General features: G+C 45.2%; 1 protein-coding gene and 1 long non-coding RNA gene across 10 annotated transcripts in view; one reads left to right on the plus strand and one right to left on the minus strand.

The window, feature by feature from the left end:
- Mmaa (metabolism of cobalamin associated A) overlaps positions 1–9,572 on the plus strand; it is a 30,251-nt gene extending 20,679 nt beyond the window's left edge. For 6 of the 8 annotated variants that reach the window (XM_017601211.3, XM_063277878.1, XM_039097580.2 and 3 more), the window contains 4 exons: positions 3,311–3,481; positions 6,615–6,700; positions 8,258–8,437; positions 9,259–9,572. In XM_017601211.3, the coding sequence (XP_017456700.1) occupies positions 3,311–3,481; positions 6,615–6,700; positions 8,258–8,437; positions 9,259–9,546 (725 nt within the window). In that variant the 3' untranslated portion in view covers positions 9,547–9,572. The remainder of the gene's footprint in view (positions 1–3,310; positions 3,482–6,614; positions 6,701–8,257; positions 8,438–9,258) is intronic. The other 2 variants (NM_001389261.1, XM_063277879.1) reach the window with 1 other exon arrangement.
- A 681-nt stretch (positions 9,573–10,253) lies between these two features.
- LOC102550010 (uncharacterized) overlaps positions 10,254–19,857 on the minus strand; it is a 54,627-nt gene continuing 45,023 nt past the window's right edge. For both annotated transcript variants that reach the window (XR_010060196.1, XR_001842287.3), the window contains one exon: positions 10,254–19,253. This is a non-coding gene — a long non-coding RNA (uncharacterized LOC102550010). The remainder of the gene's footprint in view (positions 19,254–19,857) is intronic.

The following is a 19,857-nucleotide window of genomic DNA, read 5'->3' on the forward strand; positions in this document are numbered from 1 at the left end:
TGCTGTCTTGCAAGCACAAGGAAATGAGTTTGACCATAGCACTCGTAAGAAAACCAGGCCTGGTGGCACACACTTGTAATCCATAGGGTAATACATAGATAGAATAGATTTTGCACTTCTGCAGGGATGATTTCTACAGAAAATTCTTTAGGAAAGGTTTTATGTGAAATTAATAAGGAAGTTGAAGTATATGGTAGGCATCTGCCCTAGAATTAGTACCTGCTAGAAGGTTCTAATGTGGAATAATAAAGGAAAAGGGTATACCTTTAAGGAACTCAGTCTTCACCATCTCGTGGTAGGGAAAAGCCCTTAGGTGAATGTAACTGTTCAGGTAAGACTGTCCCCATTCCTTGTATGTAATGATATGGCAGAAGGTAATTAGTAGGATGGAGAGATAGTTCCGTGGTTAAGAGCACTGACTGTTCCCACAGAGGACCCAGTTCAGTTCTCAGCATCTACACTGAGTAGCTTACAATCACCTAGAACACTAGTTCCAGGAAGTTATAAGGCCAGCATCGCCAACTTCTAAGGGCACCTGCACTTAGGCTCACACACACACACACACACACACACACACACACACTTAAAAATAATAAAAGCAGGGGCTGGGGATTTAGCTCAGTGGTAGAGCGCTTACCTAGGAAGCGCAAGGCCCTGGGTTCAGTCCCCAGCTCCGAAAAAAAAGAACCAAAAAAAAAAAATAAATAAATAAAAGCAAATATATTTTTAATTACAAAAAAGAAGAAGGTAATAGTGGTTCAAGGGCTTAATTCTTTGAGAATTTCAAATATTACTGTTTGCTCAAATACTACAATTAATTAATTAATTAGTCCACTGCGTATCAGTGCAGCTTCTGCGATAACCACTTTGTTTAGCATTCAGTGTACAGCGTCTTTAGGAGGAGGTCATAGGCAGGGGACGTGAGCTGTTGCTAGAGCACATTTTCTCAGCTGTGGCATTGCTGACGTTTGCTGACACTGTTGGCGGGTCTTTGTTGGTGGGCCTGGTTCGTGGATGTGGTCACTGTCCTATGAATTAAGGTTTGCTTAGCTGAATCCCACCCACTTCCCGGTGGTGCAGTAGCATCCTGCCCCATTTGTGACAAGTAAAGATGTCTCAAGATACAGCAGACTCCTGTGGGGTTGGAGAGGGAACTGACCCTGGTTGGAAACCATCAGGTGAAGGAACTTAAACAAGCACTGTGAACTGGAGACGTGTTGTAGGGAAAGTCTCCATCTTCTCACTGTGCGCTCTGCTCAGTGTAGACTAAGTCCGGGTGAGGGGTGAGACGTAACAGATTGGCATAAGGCTGAGGAAAAGCCTCTGTCCAGAGAAGGCAGTGGGAGGGGAGACTGTTCTTGGTAATGAGGGAAAGGAGAGGGTCGTCAAAGTTTTCTCACATCCTACAGGGTGCCGGCAAATTGTGGAACAGTTGCTGTGTACCATACAGACTTCAGCAAAGGCTGTGTCATGAGAAAGTTCCAGAAAGACTCAGAAGGAAAAGACTTTAGTGTGTCTAAGATAGATATGGTCTGTTTTGATACCAGGTTTGAAGCACACATTAGATTCCTGCATAATGGCATTTGAACGTCATCACTACTTATTCCATTTATGTAGGAGAGGAGGGGTTCAGGAAGGTAAATGAAGTAGCCAGGACCCTGATTTGACATCTTGTGAATTAGTGACAAGAGGACATACCAGGTGTCCTGGCAGGACACCAGCAAATACACAGGCACACCAATGTGGGGAGAGCCATGAAGAGGCACAGTTCTGGGCCAGAGGGTTCGTTTAGGACTGCAAGGCTGACACTGGTCAAGGAAGGTAAGGTAGGGTTGTTGCCTGGGGCTTGGGGGGCTTAGATTTGAACCCCCAGTCAATTCAAGGAGGCCATGTTGGCATCCCGGAGCTTGGACTGCTCCCATGGTTACTGCAGTGTGAGCACAGACAGTGATCTAGAGAACTCAGCATCCCATGGCTACTGTAGTATAAGGACAGACAGTGATCTAGAGAACTCAGCATCCCATGGCTACTGTAGTATAAGGACAGACAGTGATCTAGAGAACTCAGCATCCCATGGCTATTGTAGTATAAGGACAGACAGTGATCTAGAGAACTCAGCATCCCATGGCTACTACAGTATAAGGACAGACAGTGATCTAGAGAACTCAGCATCCCATGGCTACTGTAGTATAAGGACAGACAGTGATCTAGAGAACTCAGCATCCCATGGCTACTACAGTATAAGGACAGACAGTGATCTAGAGAACTCAGCATCCCATGGCTACTGTAGTATAAGGACAGACAGTGATCTAGAGAACTCAGCATCCCATGGCTACTGTAGTATAAGGACAGACAGTGATCTAGAGAACTCAGCATCCCATGGCTACTGTAGTATAAGGACAGACAGTGATCTAGAGAACTCAGCATCCCATGGCTACTACAGTATAAGGACAGACAGTGATCTAGAGAACTCAGCATCCCATGGCTACTACAGTATAAGGACAGACAGTGATCTAGAGAACTCAGCATCCCATGGCTACTGTAGTATAAGGACAGACAGTGATCTAGAGAACTCAGCATCCCATGGCTACTGTAGTATAAGGACAGACAGTGATCTAGAGAACTCAGCATCCCATGGCTACTACAGTATAAGGACAGACAGTGATCTAGAGAACTCAGCATCCCATGGCTACTGTAGTATAAGGACAGACAGTGATCTAGAGAACTCAGCATCCCATGGCTACTGTAGTATAAGGACAGACAGTGATCTAGAGAACTCAGCATCCCATGGCTACTGTAGTATAAGGACAGACAGTGATCTAGAGAACTCAGCATCCCATGGCTACTGTAGTATAAGGACAGACAGTGATCTAGAGAACTCAGCATCCCATGGCTACTGTAGTATAAGGACAGACAGTGATCTAGAGAACTCAGCATCCCATGGCTACTGTAGTATAAGGACAGACAGTGATCTAGAGAACTCATCATCCCATGGCTACTACAGTATAAGGACAGACAGTGATCTAGAGAACTCATCATCCCATGGCTACTGTAGTATAAGGACAGACAGTGATCTAGAGAACTCAGCATCCCATGGCTACTGTAGTATAAGGACAGACAGTGATCTAGAGAACTCAGCATCCCATGGTTGCTGCAGTGTGAGCACAGGCAGTGATCTAGAGAACTCAGCAATATTCAGTGCATCTGAGGCCCAGGAAGAAATGCTGTGCACCAGATCATTTTGCAATTTGCTGATTGGTAAGTAGCCCACACAACTGTTCATGACTACAATATAACTGTGTGTTTTTAGGGTCCCTCTTAGGTGATAAAACACGGATGACTGAACTGTCAAGAGACATGAATGCATACATCAGGCCATCTCCTACCAGTGGGACTCTAGGAGGGGTGACAAGGACCACAAATGAAGCCATTGTGCTGTGTGAAGGAGGAGGCTATGACATCATTCTTATTGAAACTGTAGGTGAGTGTAAGACTATTTCATAAGAATAGTGTACTTTTATAATGAATGCTATTTATAGATGAATAACAGCTGACTTCACTTAGTTCATCCAGCAGATATGAAGTATAATTACGTACAAGATATTGCCCATAGACAATGTGAGTACACGGGTTTTGCTCCCTACCCACGATAAAAAAGGTGGCAGCGAGCTCTGTGTCTGCACAGCTGATATCTGAGCTGACATGTTCTCTGTGCCCGAGGAGAGTAAGCCCTTGGACGACCTTGGGAAGCAAATCCCAGCCTCACAGCACACATGGGATCATGGTGCTGGCTATTTCCTCTGTAGCACATAGTTATGTGCAGTGAGAACATCACAGGAAGCCTCAGCACTTCACGCTCTTGTGGAGAGAGAACCTCTTGGTTTACTTTGTGATGAATGTATATGACAGAACCCAAACCAGTGTTTGGGGGAATCAGCGAAGACTTCCTGGAGGAGGGAGGCTGGGATTTAATGGTGGGGATAACACGTGACTCATTCAAGAGACGTGCAGCTTGCTCAGGCCACTCAGAGCACTGTGAGCAAAGAGGGGCTTGGAGCAGTGGCTGGGGTCAGGTCTTCCTTATGTGCCTGCCAAAGAGTTTTCATCTTCTCTGAAAGGAGTGGGAAGCTAGAACAAGGGAAGCCACAGATGCATTTGGAGGGAACCCGCAGCAGAATGTAGAATGGTCAGAAGATTCAGAGTGAAGGTAGAAGGCAGTTAGACTATGGTGTCAATCAGGTAAGGCAGGACCAGTGAGGAGGAGATGATTTCAAAAGCGTCGACAGTAAGTTGGCGGGACTTACGTAAGAAAGGAAGGAGGAAGCATGCAGAGCTATAGAGAACACTGTGGGAGACGGCAGCAAGGAGAAGGCAAAATACTACTACGAGTTCAGTCAGCAGCACGTTACTGTGACGTGCTTCTTAGGGGTCCAAGTGACATTTTTGTAGGAGACTGCAATAAATACAGATCTAACGTTTATCAACATGGCTTAGTTCTGCACTGAGTTACATTACGTGAAGGAAAGTGGTGGTAAATGGAAGGTGGCCATATTGGTTTCTAGTTTTGTTGTCCTAAATGGGGCTGAGTGGCTCAGACCGCTATGTATGTGTGCCTCCTTATACCTCTGGGGGCTGACGGTCTAGCACCAGCACGGCTGTTTGCTGAGCTCTCCTCCCTCGTTTGCAGATGGCTGCATTCTCGCCGTGCCCTCACATGGGCACTCTCAGGCGTATGCAATGCACCCCGCTGTCTTTTCTCCCTGCATGGGCATCAGTGCCATTGGCTTAGCACCCCATCAGTTACAGACCCTCATGTAACTCTGAAGAGCCCCATCTCAGTCAACATTCACACTGAGGACCTGAAGACAGGCCTAACAGCCTCAGGAAGTCCACCACTTAAGAGTGAGTGGAGGAGAGTCAGAGGAGAGGGCAGTGAAAAGCCAGGCACGTTACCTCAAAGTTGTGTGATGCTGCTTGTCCTAGAGACTCAGAGGACCAGTGACCCAGGTAAGAGGGGATTGCTGCCTTGAAAGTGAAGAAGCCCCAGGGCAGGTGCTTGAGGATGTGTATAGTTCTACACCTTCAGTCCCCAGGATGCCTCAGGCATCTCTCCATCCTTCACACTCGTCTACCTCAAGGTTGCTCATGAGTGGAGGTTGGCTGATGAAACTCTGACTGTCCCACTGGGTTTCAGGTAGAAGGAAGGAGGGGGAATAGGAAGCATAAGTGGGACACAGAAGAGGCACAGCTGCTGACATCGTCCTCCTCAGAGGACTCGCCTGCAAGCCCCATCTGCCCACCTTTACTATCACTCTCCGCTCAGCCGCCTGACAGACCACCCTGAAATGTCTGCCTGACTGGGTACACTGAAGCTCTAGGTGAGAAGAGGAAAGGAATAGATAGAAACAGGCACCGGACGTATCTGTAACAAATAGGAAGTTTCCAGGTGAGAGTTTGCGCTGGGGATGGAGATCGACACAGACACAGAGCATCAAGTAAGGTTTTCCAGAAAATTGACCACAGAGAGAAAGTGAGAAATACGGTGGTGGCTAAGTGAGGCTTCAGTGGATGGAAGGGAGCTTTCCACTTCAGTACAGCTGCTCGCAGGAAACTGCAAGTGTGTGGCCTGGCGAAGGCTGGATTGACATCTGTCCGAGAAGGGAAGTCCTCTGTGATGTGGGTGCCATGGTGACAGTACATGAAAGAAACTGAAGACACTTAGGAGATGCCCCTCTCTCTCTCTCTCTCTCTCTCTCTCTCTGTGTGTGTGTGTGTGTGTGTGTGTGTGTGTGTGTGTGTGTGTGTGTGTGTGTGTAACTTTTGCCTGCATGTGTATCTGTGTATTCCTGTCCCCTCCAGAGACCAGAAGAGGATGTTGAATCCCCTGGAACTAGAGTTGTGAGCTGACACTAACTAGGTGGTGTTCAGAGCAGAGCTGGCTCTGCCAAGCCAGCAGGTGCTCTCCACCACTGTGCTTTCCCTCAGGCTCCCTGCGGGATAGCTTCTATGAGACCCTTCAGTGGTGCTTGTCTGCAGTTAAGAGGTCTCTCCAAGAATGTTTAAAGAGGAGAGGAATGGGGGTTTGCAGCTTGGAATAAAGGTGAAAAGGCGTAGAGATGAAAATAGTGGCAGATGAGGTTTGAGATTAGAGTCCGTGTTTAAGCTCCTTCCAGATGATAGTCAAGAGAAAGCTTTAAGGTAGAAGGTCTCCATCCACAGCATTGGCCCAGTGAGAAATGGAAGGGTGTGTTGGCAAAGTAATCAAAGTTTATGCTAATAGCATTAGGAGGTGGAACCTTTGGGGAGGAATCAGGATTGGATAAGGTGATGACATGGGCCTCCATGATGGCATTGGTGACATTTTAAGACACAGCAGAGACACAGCATGCTCGCTCTGTCTTCCCACATGACGCTGTCTGTCTGCGTAGATGCACTTTCCTTTGCCACTGCAGATCCCCGAGCAAAGGAGCGCTCATTCTTTATCAAGTCTTGGGTGCTAAGGTATAGCACGGGGCTTTAAAGGGGCTAATGTATGACCATGAAGATGAGGAATTAAGTGAGGTAGAACAAAGTAGAAAGAACGTTGTAAATAAAGTTGTGGCTTAACTTTCCAGGTGTGGGGCAGTCGGAGTTTGCTGTTGCTGACATGGTCGATATGTTTGTTTTATTGCTGCCACCGGCAGGAGGGGATGAACTGCAGGTAAGACTGTGGGCCCTGGCCCTCCGGTAAGTATGTCTGAAAGGACAAATGTGCAGTGTGGTGTTGAAACTAGGCTGAAGGCAGTGTATGAGCAGCACCACTGCCATTGGCCAAGTACACGAGGCCCACAGGCAGCGTCTCTGAACATGTGCTTTGTTTTTTCTCAACTCACAGTGATAGAAGCCGGGACTCTGAGCTACTTATCAGACGTAAACCTTTCCCTATAAGCAGAGAAGAGGCTGGAGTAAATGGGGGGCTTTGGTCCAGAGAGAACACAGCATCATGGGTGCTTGTATAACACTTGACTCAGAAGTGATACCATTGGGTAGCATCCACACTTACACGTGCAGCACTCTCCTCCTCTGTCATTCCGTCGTTAGCCAGCCCAAGTCCTCCGCAGGGTCCCTTCACCACAGACACCAGCTGGGTTTCCAGGCCATGGCTACCGCCGAGCTACAAAGCTGAAGGGTCCCACTTCCTCTCAGGTGCAAAAAGTTACGAGAATAACTCAAAATTCAGGAAAATTCTATAACCGTAGATTTATGATAAATGCTAGCCCAGTGAAGAAGAGACACACAGGAGGTGTGTGTGTGTGTGTGTGTGTGTGTGTGTGTGTGTGTGTATGATACTTGAACACACCACACACAGAAGTCTGTGTAAAGGTCTGGGGACTCACACCCATGATTATATGAAAAGTTTTTTGGTGGGTTTTGTGTGTGTGTGTGTGTGTGTGTGTGTGTGTGTGTGTGTGTGTGTGTGTGTTAGAGCCTTTCTTGGCTCTGGTGGGCTTAACCCAGGGGACTAAGGTGTTAAATAATCAATAGCCACCAGAGAGACTCAAAGCCAATGACTATGGAGTTAATAGAATAAGGACTGGGTAAGGGGTGAGCAAGTGAAAGTTGATTTTATCGAAGAAAAAGGACTCTGGAGTGGAGGGGTTGTCCCAAGAGACAGGGACCACCATGTTTAATTGTGGGACTTAAGTTGGGAAGTGGATGGAACTTGAGGTACTCTTTACTGAGACCTGTCATTCTTTGGGCACATCATGAACCAGTCAGTGAAGGCCCCACACACTTTTGTGTGTCCCCTTGGCTCAGATGGAGTCATGCTTTGTTCATCCGGTCTAAGCAAGGTGTCTCCGTTACCCTCTTTACTTTTTAACTTGCCTTACTTACTTGGTGGGCTGCTGATCAAGTCGCCTGGCTTCCTTGCGTTCAGCCTACATGACTAGCTTGTAAGCTACCATTCAGGGCTGAGCTGGGCGACTGACTCTTGTCTCCGAGAGATGTTGTGAGCTGCCTCCTGCCACCATCAGGTTTTGCCTTGATCTCTGTCTACTCAACATCTGGATAGAGCTCAACAAGTCAGTCTAAAGAGATTTTACAGATGACTTCCATAGTTCCAAGGGCTGCTGCAGTGAGGCAAGTCTTGTCAGTCATTATTCCTGGCACATGAACTCAGGAAGACAGAACAAATGACAGTCTGACTGAAGTCATGGTGACTGCTGTTGCCCTATTCTCATGCTTCTGATAAGTGTGCTTCTTCTGTTCTCTCTAGGGCATCAAACGGGGCATAATTGAGATGGCAGATTTGGTTGTTATAACTAAATCTGATGGGGACTTGGTCGTGCCAGCCCGAAGGATCCAAGCAGAGTATGTGAGCGCACTCAAGTTGCTTCGCAGGCGCTCTGAAGTCTGGAGGCCAAAGGTCGGCTTGCACTCCTTTCTGTGCTCTGCAGTGAGTGGCCTGTGCACCTTAGAGGACATAGGTCTCAGGCTGGATGTAAAGACTACACTTTGAAAAAATATGACGAAGACAGATTTGTAGCACTGATTTTAAATAGACTCAGCCACAGAACGTCAAAAACTGGAGTGAGATGGCAGCCAGTGTAAACCATTTGGAAGTAATGGAGGTCGCTCTGAAGGAACTGTCCTTAAGGGATTGAACACTAATTGAGTGTGTTAGGATGTGGGGAGCAGAGCAAAGGTTTGCGACGTGTGACTTTCAGTCATGTTATTTTCAGTAAGTTAAGAAAATAGAGAAAAATACTGTGGGAGCAGTGCAGTCACATTGACGCTGGCGGCTTATCTGCATCTCGAGAGCAGCAAGCCCTTTGCTCCTGCTGGCTTCCCATGACTCCTGTGTTGGGGTGGCTGCTTGTCCGAGTAGGTGCTGGGCACTTGCTCAGCCTCGCCCTGATAGGACAGGGAAGGGAGCTCGTCCTTAGCATGGCTTCATCTCTGGCCCCTAGGCCTCAGGGAACCCTCCCTCTTTCCCATTGCCTCTGCTCATGCCTTGAGGCTCAAAAGTTCTCTGGGATTCCCTTGGTCATCCATCTGAGACATCCTAAGGTAAAGACTTGGGCCTTAGATTGGTGTCTTTTCTCTGCCATGCTATTATTAACCCAAGGCACACACCGAGTGTACACTAGCGTGCTGCTCCAACAGAACAATGGCGTCCCGTGTTGGTCTTTCCTCTTGTTTCCATAAATGCTAAGAATTCATTGGCAAATCACAGAATTCCGGTGACATTAACAGTTATGGTTCTGCCTTCTCCAGGTGATTCGAATTTCTGCCAGAAGTGGAGAGGGCATTACTGAGATGTGGGACATAATGAGGGAGTTTCAGCACCGAATGCTGGCCAGTGGGGAGCTGGCCGCCAAGAGACAGACACAGCACAAAGTCTGGATGTGGAATCTCATTCAGGAAAACGTCTTAGAACACTTCAAGACCCATCCCAGCATCCGAGAACAGATTCCTCTGATGGAGCGAGAGGTTCTCAGTGGAGCCCTCTCCCCAGGACGAGCAGCAGACTTATTGTTGAAAGCTTTTAAAAGCAGGCACTAATAAATTTATCCTGTGTGGTCACTTTATAGACTTTCCCTGAGTGCTGAGTATCTAAAATATCATATGCGTGTTTATACCATTACGCCTGTATCATGCCCCACTGGGAACTGCTCGTAACCTTGAAGCTGAGGGCGGTGTGGTTAGACACATAGCAGCTAGAAAATTGCTGTGTGGGACTGACTACACTGTATCCTTTCCTAGGCCCTGACATGCTGCCCTGATAAGCAATTTCTTCTCAAGACTCAAAAGTGGAGGAGCTCAGGAGAAAGAAGACCTTACTTTGAAATGGTTACATCAATTCTCTGTTCTGTGAATTGCAGGAGAAAATATAAGCCAGAATGGCCACATTTCTGAAAACTTATTTGAGGCCAGAACAACACACACCAGGTTTCTTAGAATTGAAAGTTGTGATTGGCATCTGGTGTACCAGACCTTTCTAAGAATTTCTGAAGTGGCCATTTCTACTTGTAACAAAACAGCTGGAATGATGTGAATCCAATGTTTAGACTCTACTTGGCAGGACTTAGAAGGGTTCCTCTCCATGATAGTGGAAATCGAGAATCAGCTACAGACAAGGGCCCCAAGGTCCCTAGAGACTCAAGTAGGATTAGGACAGTTCAGGGTCACTCAGTTTGAAAATTATGAAATGTTTCTGTTTCTACTTGCCTTTCCTTGGCCAATTTACTTCACATTAGATCTGTGTGTGTGTGTGTGTGTGTGTGTGTGTGTGTGTGTGTGTGTGTGTGTGTGTGTGATCATTGAGTATGCAGTGTGTATTCTACTGCTGTCTACTTTTTTTTTTTTTTTCTGAGACAGTGTCTTACTATGTGGCCCTAAGTGGCCTCGAACTCATGCTGTAGAGCGGGCCAGTCTTGAACTCAGAGATCCACCTGGCTCTGACTCCAGTACTGGGATTAAAAGTGTGCACCGCTGTGCCTGGCTTATCCACCTTTCTTTTTAAAAGACATTGTCTCAGAATTTGAAACTCAGCAATTCAGCTAGCCCTAGGGTCCCACCCTCTCTGCCCCTACGGCATTACAGTGGTGGATTATGGGTACAGACATGATGCCCAGCTTTGGTGTGGGTCCTGAGCATTATAAACTTGGACTTAGGCTTGCACAGAAAGCACTTTACAAACTGAGCTGGGTCCCCAGCTACTAGGTGTACATTTTCTTGATGCTGAAGAACAAATCAGGTCCTACAGAGGAAGCACACTACAGGGACTGGATGTTCAGGTCCTACAGAGGAAGCACACTACAGGGACTGGATGTTCAGGTCCTACAGAGGAAGCACACTGCAGGGACTGGATGTTCAGGTCCTACAGAGGAAGCACACTGCAGGGACTGGATGTTCAGGTCCTACAGAGGAAGCACACTGCAGGGACTGGATGTTCAGGTTAGGCTTTGTGGTTAAACCAGGCCCAACCCAACTACTGTAAGCCTGAACGTGTAGCCTAATGTGTAGGCTTCAGTTTCCTGCCTGGGTTTGGCAGGTAACCTGTGGAGTTGGTAAGGATTAAATTATTGAGGAAAATGATTTCATTATCGTGGTGTCATATAGAAAATATTGCTAAAGTTGTGGATCCCTAGAGCTACATAAACCTTATTTATAATTTAAATTTCTCCATGATCTTACTACTACCATCATGCTTCGATGATATTTTATGATTGTCTTTAAAACCCCAGCTCTGCTTAATTCTTTGAATGACTTAAACTATTTGATGATAGTTACAGCTATATACATTTGCTTAAAATTATTTCTAGCTATAAAATTTCTCCCAAATAAAACACCCTTTCCGCAGTTTTATTCATACCGCATCCTGGACTCTTCAGGACATTTTACACCGTGCATCTGGCATTTCTGTTTCCAACGCTATTGGTTCCTACCTAAAACCCAGTTTCTTGAGTGCTGACAAGCACTCATTGATATTTGGTAAGATCTGTGGGTCAGCATGCCCACATTATATATGTAGGTTATGAGATGGTCAGGGAGGTTAGCCAGAGGACTTTCTTGACTTGAGAAAGGACTACCATTAAACCTATCAGATGAAAGCTGGATGTTCAGAAACTTCCAGAGTCGGCATCTCATAATTTCCCTTAAATAAGCTATTGCGGGGAGTGACAAACCTGCCACGTGTGGTGGTGTTGGTAGTGATGGGGCACCATTGCATTGTAAAGAAAGCTAGAAGGGGTGGGCAGCAATAAATATAGCAAGGTGGTCTCATATCCTTTGAAATGACACATGTAGTTATAAAACTATGAGATTAGCCCTGCCCACTCCTGTGGCTCTTGTGCCATGGGCTAGGATCAGTCTCAAGATTTTTCACTCGTATTTCTTCGGTTTGCTGTACTAAAGTAGTATTTGTAGTTTTTCTCATCAAATCTGCTCCATTTTAATAAGCTCAATAATCCTTTCCTTTCTCTTTGTCCCCAACAGTGGTTCTACAGTACTGGGCATCTCGCCTGGTCCAAAGCAGCAGTTGGCTTGGCTGTGTGTCCATGTAACTGTCAGCTCTATCATGGACCAGACAAATGAGTTAGGAAAATTTGTCCTCCATGTTTACCAATTCACTTATCTGTAATCATAATAGCTACTTTAGACATCGCTCAGAGAATTAAATGAGAAACTGACATGGTTAGTACTCGATAATGGGCGGGCAGTGGTAAAAATATTACACATAGACATTTCTCATAGCACTACCCACTACACACCTTCATTTCCTTTCAGAGGGACCAGACTACTTAATCAGTTTTTCCATGGTTAAATGAAAATGCCAGTCCTATGATGTTTATACTAATTGTCAGTTTGATGACTTTTTAGTCACCTAGAGACACATCTCTGGCCATGTACTTGAAGGCATTTCCAGAGAACTTGGCTGAAGCTCATACTAAATGTGAATGCTATCATCCCATGGGCTGGATCTGGAACTGAATAATAAAGAGAAAGCCAGCTGTTTGGCCAGCCAGCTGTGCTCTGCCCACTACACTTCCAGCAACTCTCACAGTACTAATACTGTGCCATCAACATGAGCCATACACGGAGTACCTGGACACTAAGTATTGGAGGGTGGACAGTAGTTACCTCTTAGGAAGCTTAAGGGTCAGATGGGTACAGTCTTCCTCCATCTTAAAACGATATTTCTTTCTAGAAAAAACATCTTACAGGTTAGCTGCATTAGTTAAAAATACAGTTATCAGGGCAGGAGAGATGCCTCAGTAGTTAAGAACAATTGGTGCTCTTGCAGAGAACTCGGTTCAGTTCCCAGCACCCATGTGGTGGTTTACAAACATCTGTAAGTTGGGATCCAATGCTTTTTTCTGACCTATTCAGACATCTGGCATGCACGTACACACACACACACACACACACACACACACACACACACACATACACACACACACACAGGCAAAACACACAGACATACGTTTTCTAAATACAATAAAGTAAATGGGGAAAATCTAGGTGTAGTAGTTCCTACCTTTAATCCTAGGACTTGGGGCAAAGGCAGGGGGATGGTAAGACAGGATAGAATATTGAAAAGCCATGGGGAAAGATCAAACATACAAGTTATGGATTCCAAGGAGAAGAGAAGGAGAGGAAATCCAGTTCTGAAATTCTTGTTAGAATTGAATTATTTTTGGTTTGGGAGACAAGGGCTCTGTAGGCTGGCCTGGCTTCAAACATTTTTTTTTTTTTTTTTTTTTTGGAGACAGGATTTCTCTATGTAGGTGCTTACTAATTCAGGACAGAACAAGATTATGAGCAACATGAACACTTACTAAACACAACTGAAAAAGTGTTGTTCCTTTGGTAAGACAAAAAATGGTGGACAAGTTGAAATCATCCTTGTTAACAACAACCAGGATGTTTCTAAGCTATTTTAATTTTTACTTTTTTCCCTCAGCTAATTACTAAACAATGTTTTTCTTTTTTTAAATCCTACTTGGAGTGAACCCTGAATGATAGTTGCTGTTCTATGAAGCTCAAATAAAGTTTTGGCTGATTTATTTGCTTCTCACTTATGGTATGTTTATAAAATATAAATAGCATAAAAATAAGTGGACTGAATATGATAAGAATTATTTGTGAGACTGGAGAGATGGCTCAGCAGTTAAGAACACTGACTGCTCTCCCAGAGGTCCTGAGTTCAAGTCCCAGCAATTATATGGTGGCTCACAACCATCTGTAATGGGATCTGATACCCTCTTCTGGTGTGCATGAAGACAGCTACAGTGTGCTCATATACATAAAATAAAATCTTTTTTAAAAAAGGAAAGAGCTGTTTGTGAGTATAAAATGTGGATGACATGGGTTAAAGTACATTAATATTTATACCCAATGTGTGATAAGGTATAAACTAACAGTATAAAGGTAACCTTAGGACAGTTGATCAGGTTGGCCACTTTAGTGTCCTGAAGGAATGAAGTGAAGGTGTGTTTAAGCACAAAAATTCTTCTACTCTTAGCAAGATTAAGTGTTTAAACTAATGTTATTTTTAACTAACACAGAAGAAATCCTATGATGTCATCATCAAAAGTGTGGAGAAAATTCTATAGAGAACTAGCTAGAAGAATAATATAGTCACTTCTCAGCCCTATCTTGTATCTTGTTCTATATGGATGCAATTGTTTTAGCAATCAACTCCCTTAAGGATAAAGTCATCTCAGCAGGTGTGGTGGTTTGAATGAGAACAGCTCTCATGGACTCATTTGTTTGAATGCTGAGTCACCAGGGAGTGGAACTGTTTGGGAAAGCTTAGGAGGTGTGGCCTTGTAGGGGGAGGTGTGTCACTGGGAGTCTCAGTCTCCCTCTGCCTGATGCCTGTGGATCAGGATGTAAAGTCCTCAGTTACTTCTCCAGCACCATGCCTGCCTGCCTGCTGCTCTATTCCTACCAGGACAGTCATGGCCAGCTCTCTGGAACTGTAAGCAAGCCTCCCAAATTAAATGTTTTCTTTTATAGGAGTTGCTTTGGTCATGGTACCTCTTCACAGAAATAGAACAGTAACTAAGTAGACATAACCAAGTTTTGCTCTTCAGTATTTCTACATGCAGGAACCCCTCTCCTTTCTGCAGAAAACTTTCCTCACAAAACCACGAATGCAAGTTAACTCTCACAAATAATGCTCAATGGCTGGCAGTTGTTAATTTTCTGATAGGATCACCTCAGGTTGAATCAGGAGCTCCACCAAAACAACCACACCCCCATTTTTCAAAAGAAGAAATTGAACATCAGTGATGTTAGAAAATAAATCTCAAGGCACTGTTCCTAAAAGTGATGCATGACCCATTCTTGATTCAAATAGTGCTATCTTAGAAGTTGTAAGCTCCTCATGAACTCTATTTAATCTTTCTATAAGTCAGTTCTGTGACAGATATCTGCATTTATAGACAGTTTCATGGTACAGAGCAGATGATGCTCTGCACATAATTCAGCCAAGAAGGCCTATGGTATTTTCATTTTTAAGTCCCTTCTTTAACTTACTGTTGTCTTTGGTATTTTGGAGAAGAGTACCTTGAGGTATTTCTCTGTTGACTTTCTGAATGTGCTGGAAGGTAACACTTTAGAAGTTAACAATCAACCTCAAACAGAAGTCTGTTCTATCAACTTCTGCATTGCACAGGCTAACAATGACACGTAATAATCTGGGCAGAAAGAACTGCTCATCTAACCACACAGCCAGCCCCAAGAGCACAGATTCTGTGAGGATTCTCCTCTTCCTCTCCATTCTGTGCATTCTGATTCCACTTTCCTGGGTTCCTCCACATAGCTCGACATGAGGCAACCTGCAGGACTTAGCAGAGGAAGGATGTCTCCTGTCTCCACACATTTGAGTCGGAAAGATTCAAGGAAGCAGTCAGACTAACTTACCTGACAGTTTCAGGTTTCTATAAGGGGGGGGAGTTCTTTGAGTAACGGGGAACACTTGAGGCTGCGGACAGACCAGTCTCCACAATGAGTGCATTGGTATTTGCAGGGGAAAGCGGGATGCCAGGCAGACAGAACAAAGGTAGAGCAGACGCTTTAATTCTGCTTTGACCTTAGAAATAGATGGTTTGGGCTGTCTTAGAGTAAAAGATCAGGGAGCTAGGGATTTAGTTCAATTATGGCACTGGCCTACCAAGTACGGGCTTCTGCATGGGAAAGCAATATATTCATAATGGATGATTGATAGCACAGCAGCAAACTAGAGTTTATACATTTGGCTGCCATGAGTTCTGGTGTGGTCACAGCATTCTTAGCTGCTTGGAAAGGGTCTTCTCTGACACAGTTTTAAAGGCTATTCATTTTTCTTTTTCCTTCTTACTAATAACCATTGACCTTTCCTTATAGCAAAGATAGATCTGAAAATTCGGAAGGATCGATAACCTAAAGTGAAGTAGTTCAAGAAATCATGCTACCTTTGGAGCGCTATTTGCTATCTCCAGCAAGTAGATAGATTTTAACATTATTTTACCCCAGTCTCCTCCACATAATTGAGGGAGCTGTGACTCGGGAAGGCAATGAACTTCATTCACAGGTCTCTTGACTGCATGGCTGACCTGTTCAAGAGAACTAAAGAAAAGATGGGTTTATTTGTAATATGGAGGCTCTCACACAAACAAAAAGACAAAAATGAAAGCTCAGTTTTAAACCATGACCCATAAAGCCCCTGAGAAGGCCGGCTCCCCTTCTTAAGGAAAAGCTGTGGTTTGCATCAAAAATGCTTCCTGAGGGTTCGCACGCCGATTGTTTGGGTTATGCTGGGAGATGTGGATGTTTTTAGAGCAGCAGTTGTCAACCTGTGGATCTTGACCTTTTAAGAGTCAAACGACCCTTTCAGAAGGGTCACGTAAGACTATCAGAAAACATAGATATTTATATTATGATTCATTCACAGCAGCAGCAAAATTACAGTCATAAAGTAGTGATGAAATTAATTTTATGCCTGGGGATCAGCACAACATGAGCAACTGTATTAAAGGGTTGCAGCATTAGGAAGGTTGAGACCACTGCCTTAGAGCATGGGGCACCTTTCACATGTGAAGAGTATGTTGGGACCCCCACCCTGATTTTCTCTCCTTCCCTCTCCATTTCTCTTTCTATCAATCTCTCAGTCTCTCATAACCTGCTCTCTCCTTCTCTCTCCCCATCTCTGTCACTGTCCTTTGATAGACAGTGAGTGACTTTGTGCAAATACACTTTTTTTTTTAACTATTACAATCTGCTTCTCCTCAGGTCTAAAAACCACAAGGCCAAGTGAGCTTTACCCATAAATATGTTCAGATTTCACCCCCTAGCCATAAATATCCTGAAAGGCAAGAGAAAACCAGTGTGACCAGACCCAGTAGCCACAACCGGATTCGGACATAATAAGGCAAGCGGAAAGATCAAGTTTGAAATGGTTGTGACTAAGATGTTAAAGAATCTCACAAGCAAGCAAACGGCTCATAAGCAGAGACGCACCATGAAGCACCCGAGAGGAAATGCTGCAAATAGAAAACAGTAGCAAAACCTGAAGACCGCCTTGGACGGATTCATCACAGGCTAACATGGCTGGAGCTGGAAAGTACCCGGGAGATAATAAGTCACTCGGAACCTTTATAAATTAAAATGGAACACCAAAACAGATGACGAGGTAGAACAGAACATTCCAGAACCGTGGAAAATATCGAAATATCCTACACACAAGTTGTGGATTCGTAAAAAAAAAAAATAAAAGGATTTTTAAAAATTGAACTAATAATGTTTTAGAATGAGCCACAATCGACGACCAAACAGCAAGCCACAGATCCAGGAGTTGAACAAGATGAGCTTAGGAGACTAAACAAGAGACAAGTCGAATAGAAACAAAAACCCCAAATTCCTGCCTGCAGTCATACCATGTTCAAACTGCAGAAACCCTCTCCCAAAGGAACAGAGTCAGTGTTTGCATGGAAATCACACAGCCTCTGCCAGGGCTTGCGTGGAAACCATGTGGCCTCCACCAGGCCGTCCATCTCTTCTCTGTAACTTTCAGGACTCGAATCAGTCATAATTGATTTTCATGTAGATTGTCAAAAACCCAGCAAGCTGCAATTTAACACTTTGGATTTTTGGTTCCAGATGTTAAATTCTTAACAGAAATCTGACTGGCTTGCTCAACTCTGGGAGGCGACAGAGTTACTGAGGAAGAGACAGGCTCTCAAAGCCCACCCTGACAGTGACACACTCCTTCACACAGGCCACACCTGTAACAGTACCACTGTAAGAGTACATGTGATGCCCTTCAACTTACAGTCAGATTATATCCAAATAAAATCATTGTAAGTTGAAAGTATTGTTAAGTGCTCTAGTAAACTACGAGTCGCTGGAACAAAATACCTGCTGTAACTAACAGAAGAAAATAGGTGTATTTAGCTTCCAGTTTTGGAGGTTCAGAGGCATGGTGCCCATATCTGCTTGGTGTTGGCAAAGTCAGTCGATGACAGTCTTGGAAGCACATGTTGGAGCAGTCAAAATTTCAAGTCAGGGAGCAAAGTGAAAACTGGGTTGCACATCATTTATCAAGGGTATGGCCCAGTGACCTAAGGTGTCACCTCTCAAATTATCCACAGCATTTCCCAATACCACCACCCTGGGCGTCCAGCTGTATCAGGACCTTCGGGGGATACTCATCCAAACCACAGCAGGACGTTAGATGCATTTGATATAACTAAACCACCAAGAATCACGGCTTAGCCTGGCCTAACGTTTATGTGCTCAGGATTAACACTATTAACAGGGCCACCCCACATCTACACACTGCTTACAACAGCCACGGCTCACAACCAGCATGGGAGGTGTGCACAGTGTGGATTTACTGAGCCGTAAATAAAAAGCATCTTTTTCAGTAAAATAGAAGGACCTGTGTGTCTTCGAGTTGAGCCAGTCTCACAAACACGAGGACACACATCTCTCACTTGTGGGAATTTGAGGTGGGGAAAAAGATGGAGTAAAGGGGGGGCTGTTAGAGAAGGGGAAAGGGGGGTGGGTGGGGCATAGAGAAGGCGGTGGGCGTGTGTGAGTGTGCCCAAGTGCACTGAATGCACATAAGACACTGTTATGACAACCCCATTGCTTTACACGAGCAACATGTGGTGATACAAAAGAGAAAAGACAGTGACACTGAATCCCAATGTGTGAACCACTGACTTGGAGGAACTGTGGATCAGCTCCACAGCCTGCTAGATGTTGAGCATCCCTGTGAAAGTGAACTCACCACGAGTGTAGCCCCCGCTACATCACTTTCCTCATAGACACAAAGCTGGGCTTTGATCCCAGCCCTGCAATGTTCAATGAATGAATGAATGAATGAATGAATGAATTGAACATTTTGATGTGAATGTTCAATCTGTAAGGATCCTAAAGGAACTCATGATCATTCTTTGCTCGTTTTTCAAGTCCACATTCTCAGGGTCTGGTGTATGGCATCGATTTGCTTGGTCTGACTTCTGTATTGCAGAGTCTTCACTAAGAACTTCCTTTAGGGGCTGGCGATATGGCTCAGCAGGTTAAGGGGCTTGCTGTGCAAACCTGGTGACCTGAGCTCCATCCCCAGGACCCATCAAACGCAAAGCCCGTTCTCTAACAAGGTATTTTAAAGTCCTAGTTTGTTGAACACAGAACCTGAAGAGCAGAGTGGTGGTGTGGGGTCTTACGCACCATCCTGAAGTCAGAAACTTGTAAGTCAAGTCATCGCGGATCATCTGCAGGGAGGTGAAATATTTTAAGGTTATCAGGCTGTGTGGGCTCTGGCTTATTACACCAATAGGTTCCATAGAATGGTCAGTGTGGCCCTGCCCTTCACTGGGTGCAGCACTCGGGAGAGCTGGCCCTGCTCTTCACTTGGGCAGCACAGTAGATGTGTCCCTGATTGTGAAGGCTCGAGCAAGCTGTCTCTGAGGGTACGACTGTCCTTGACACTCATCTGCAGTGTGGTGGCATTGGTGAGGGAGAGATGTGCCCCCTTGTCACAGCTGGCAGGCTGGAGAGCTGTCCCCAGGGTCATGAGAGAAGGAGAGCTGGCCCTGTGTCTTGCTGGCTATGGGACTGGGTGAGCTGTCTGGAGCAGTGATGATGTGGGTGCAGGAGGGTTAGAGGGCTGACCAATTCAGCTACCATCCAGGCCCAGACGCAGGGCTTTGAGTCGGTCCACCTCAACATCTACCTCATCTGTAACTGCTGGACTGTGTAAAGGGCTGGTCCTGCAGATCCAAAGCCGCAGAATCTATAGGACACAGGGAAGCAACAGGCTATCTGAGAGGAATCCCTGTGAGGACACGGTACTGATAATGTATCAGAGGCAGAGGC

The sequence above is a fragment of the Rattus norvegicus genome, chromosome 19 (assembly GCF_036323735.1).
Source record: "Rattus norvegicus strain BN/NHsdMcwi chromosome 19, GRCr8, whole genome shotgun sequence".
NCBI classification, from domain to species: domain Eukaryota; kingdom Metazoa; phylum Chordata; class Mammalia; order Rodentia; family Muridae; genus Rattus; species Rattus norvegicus.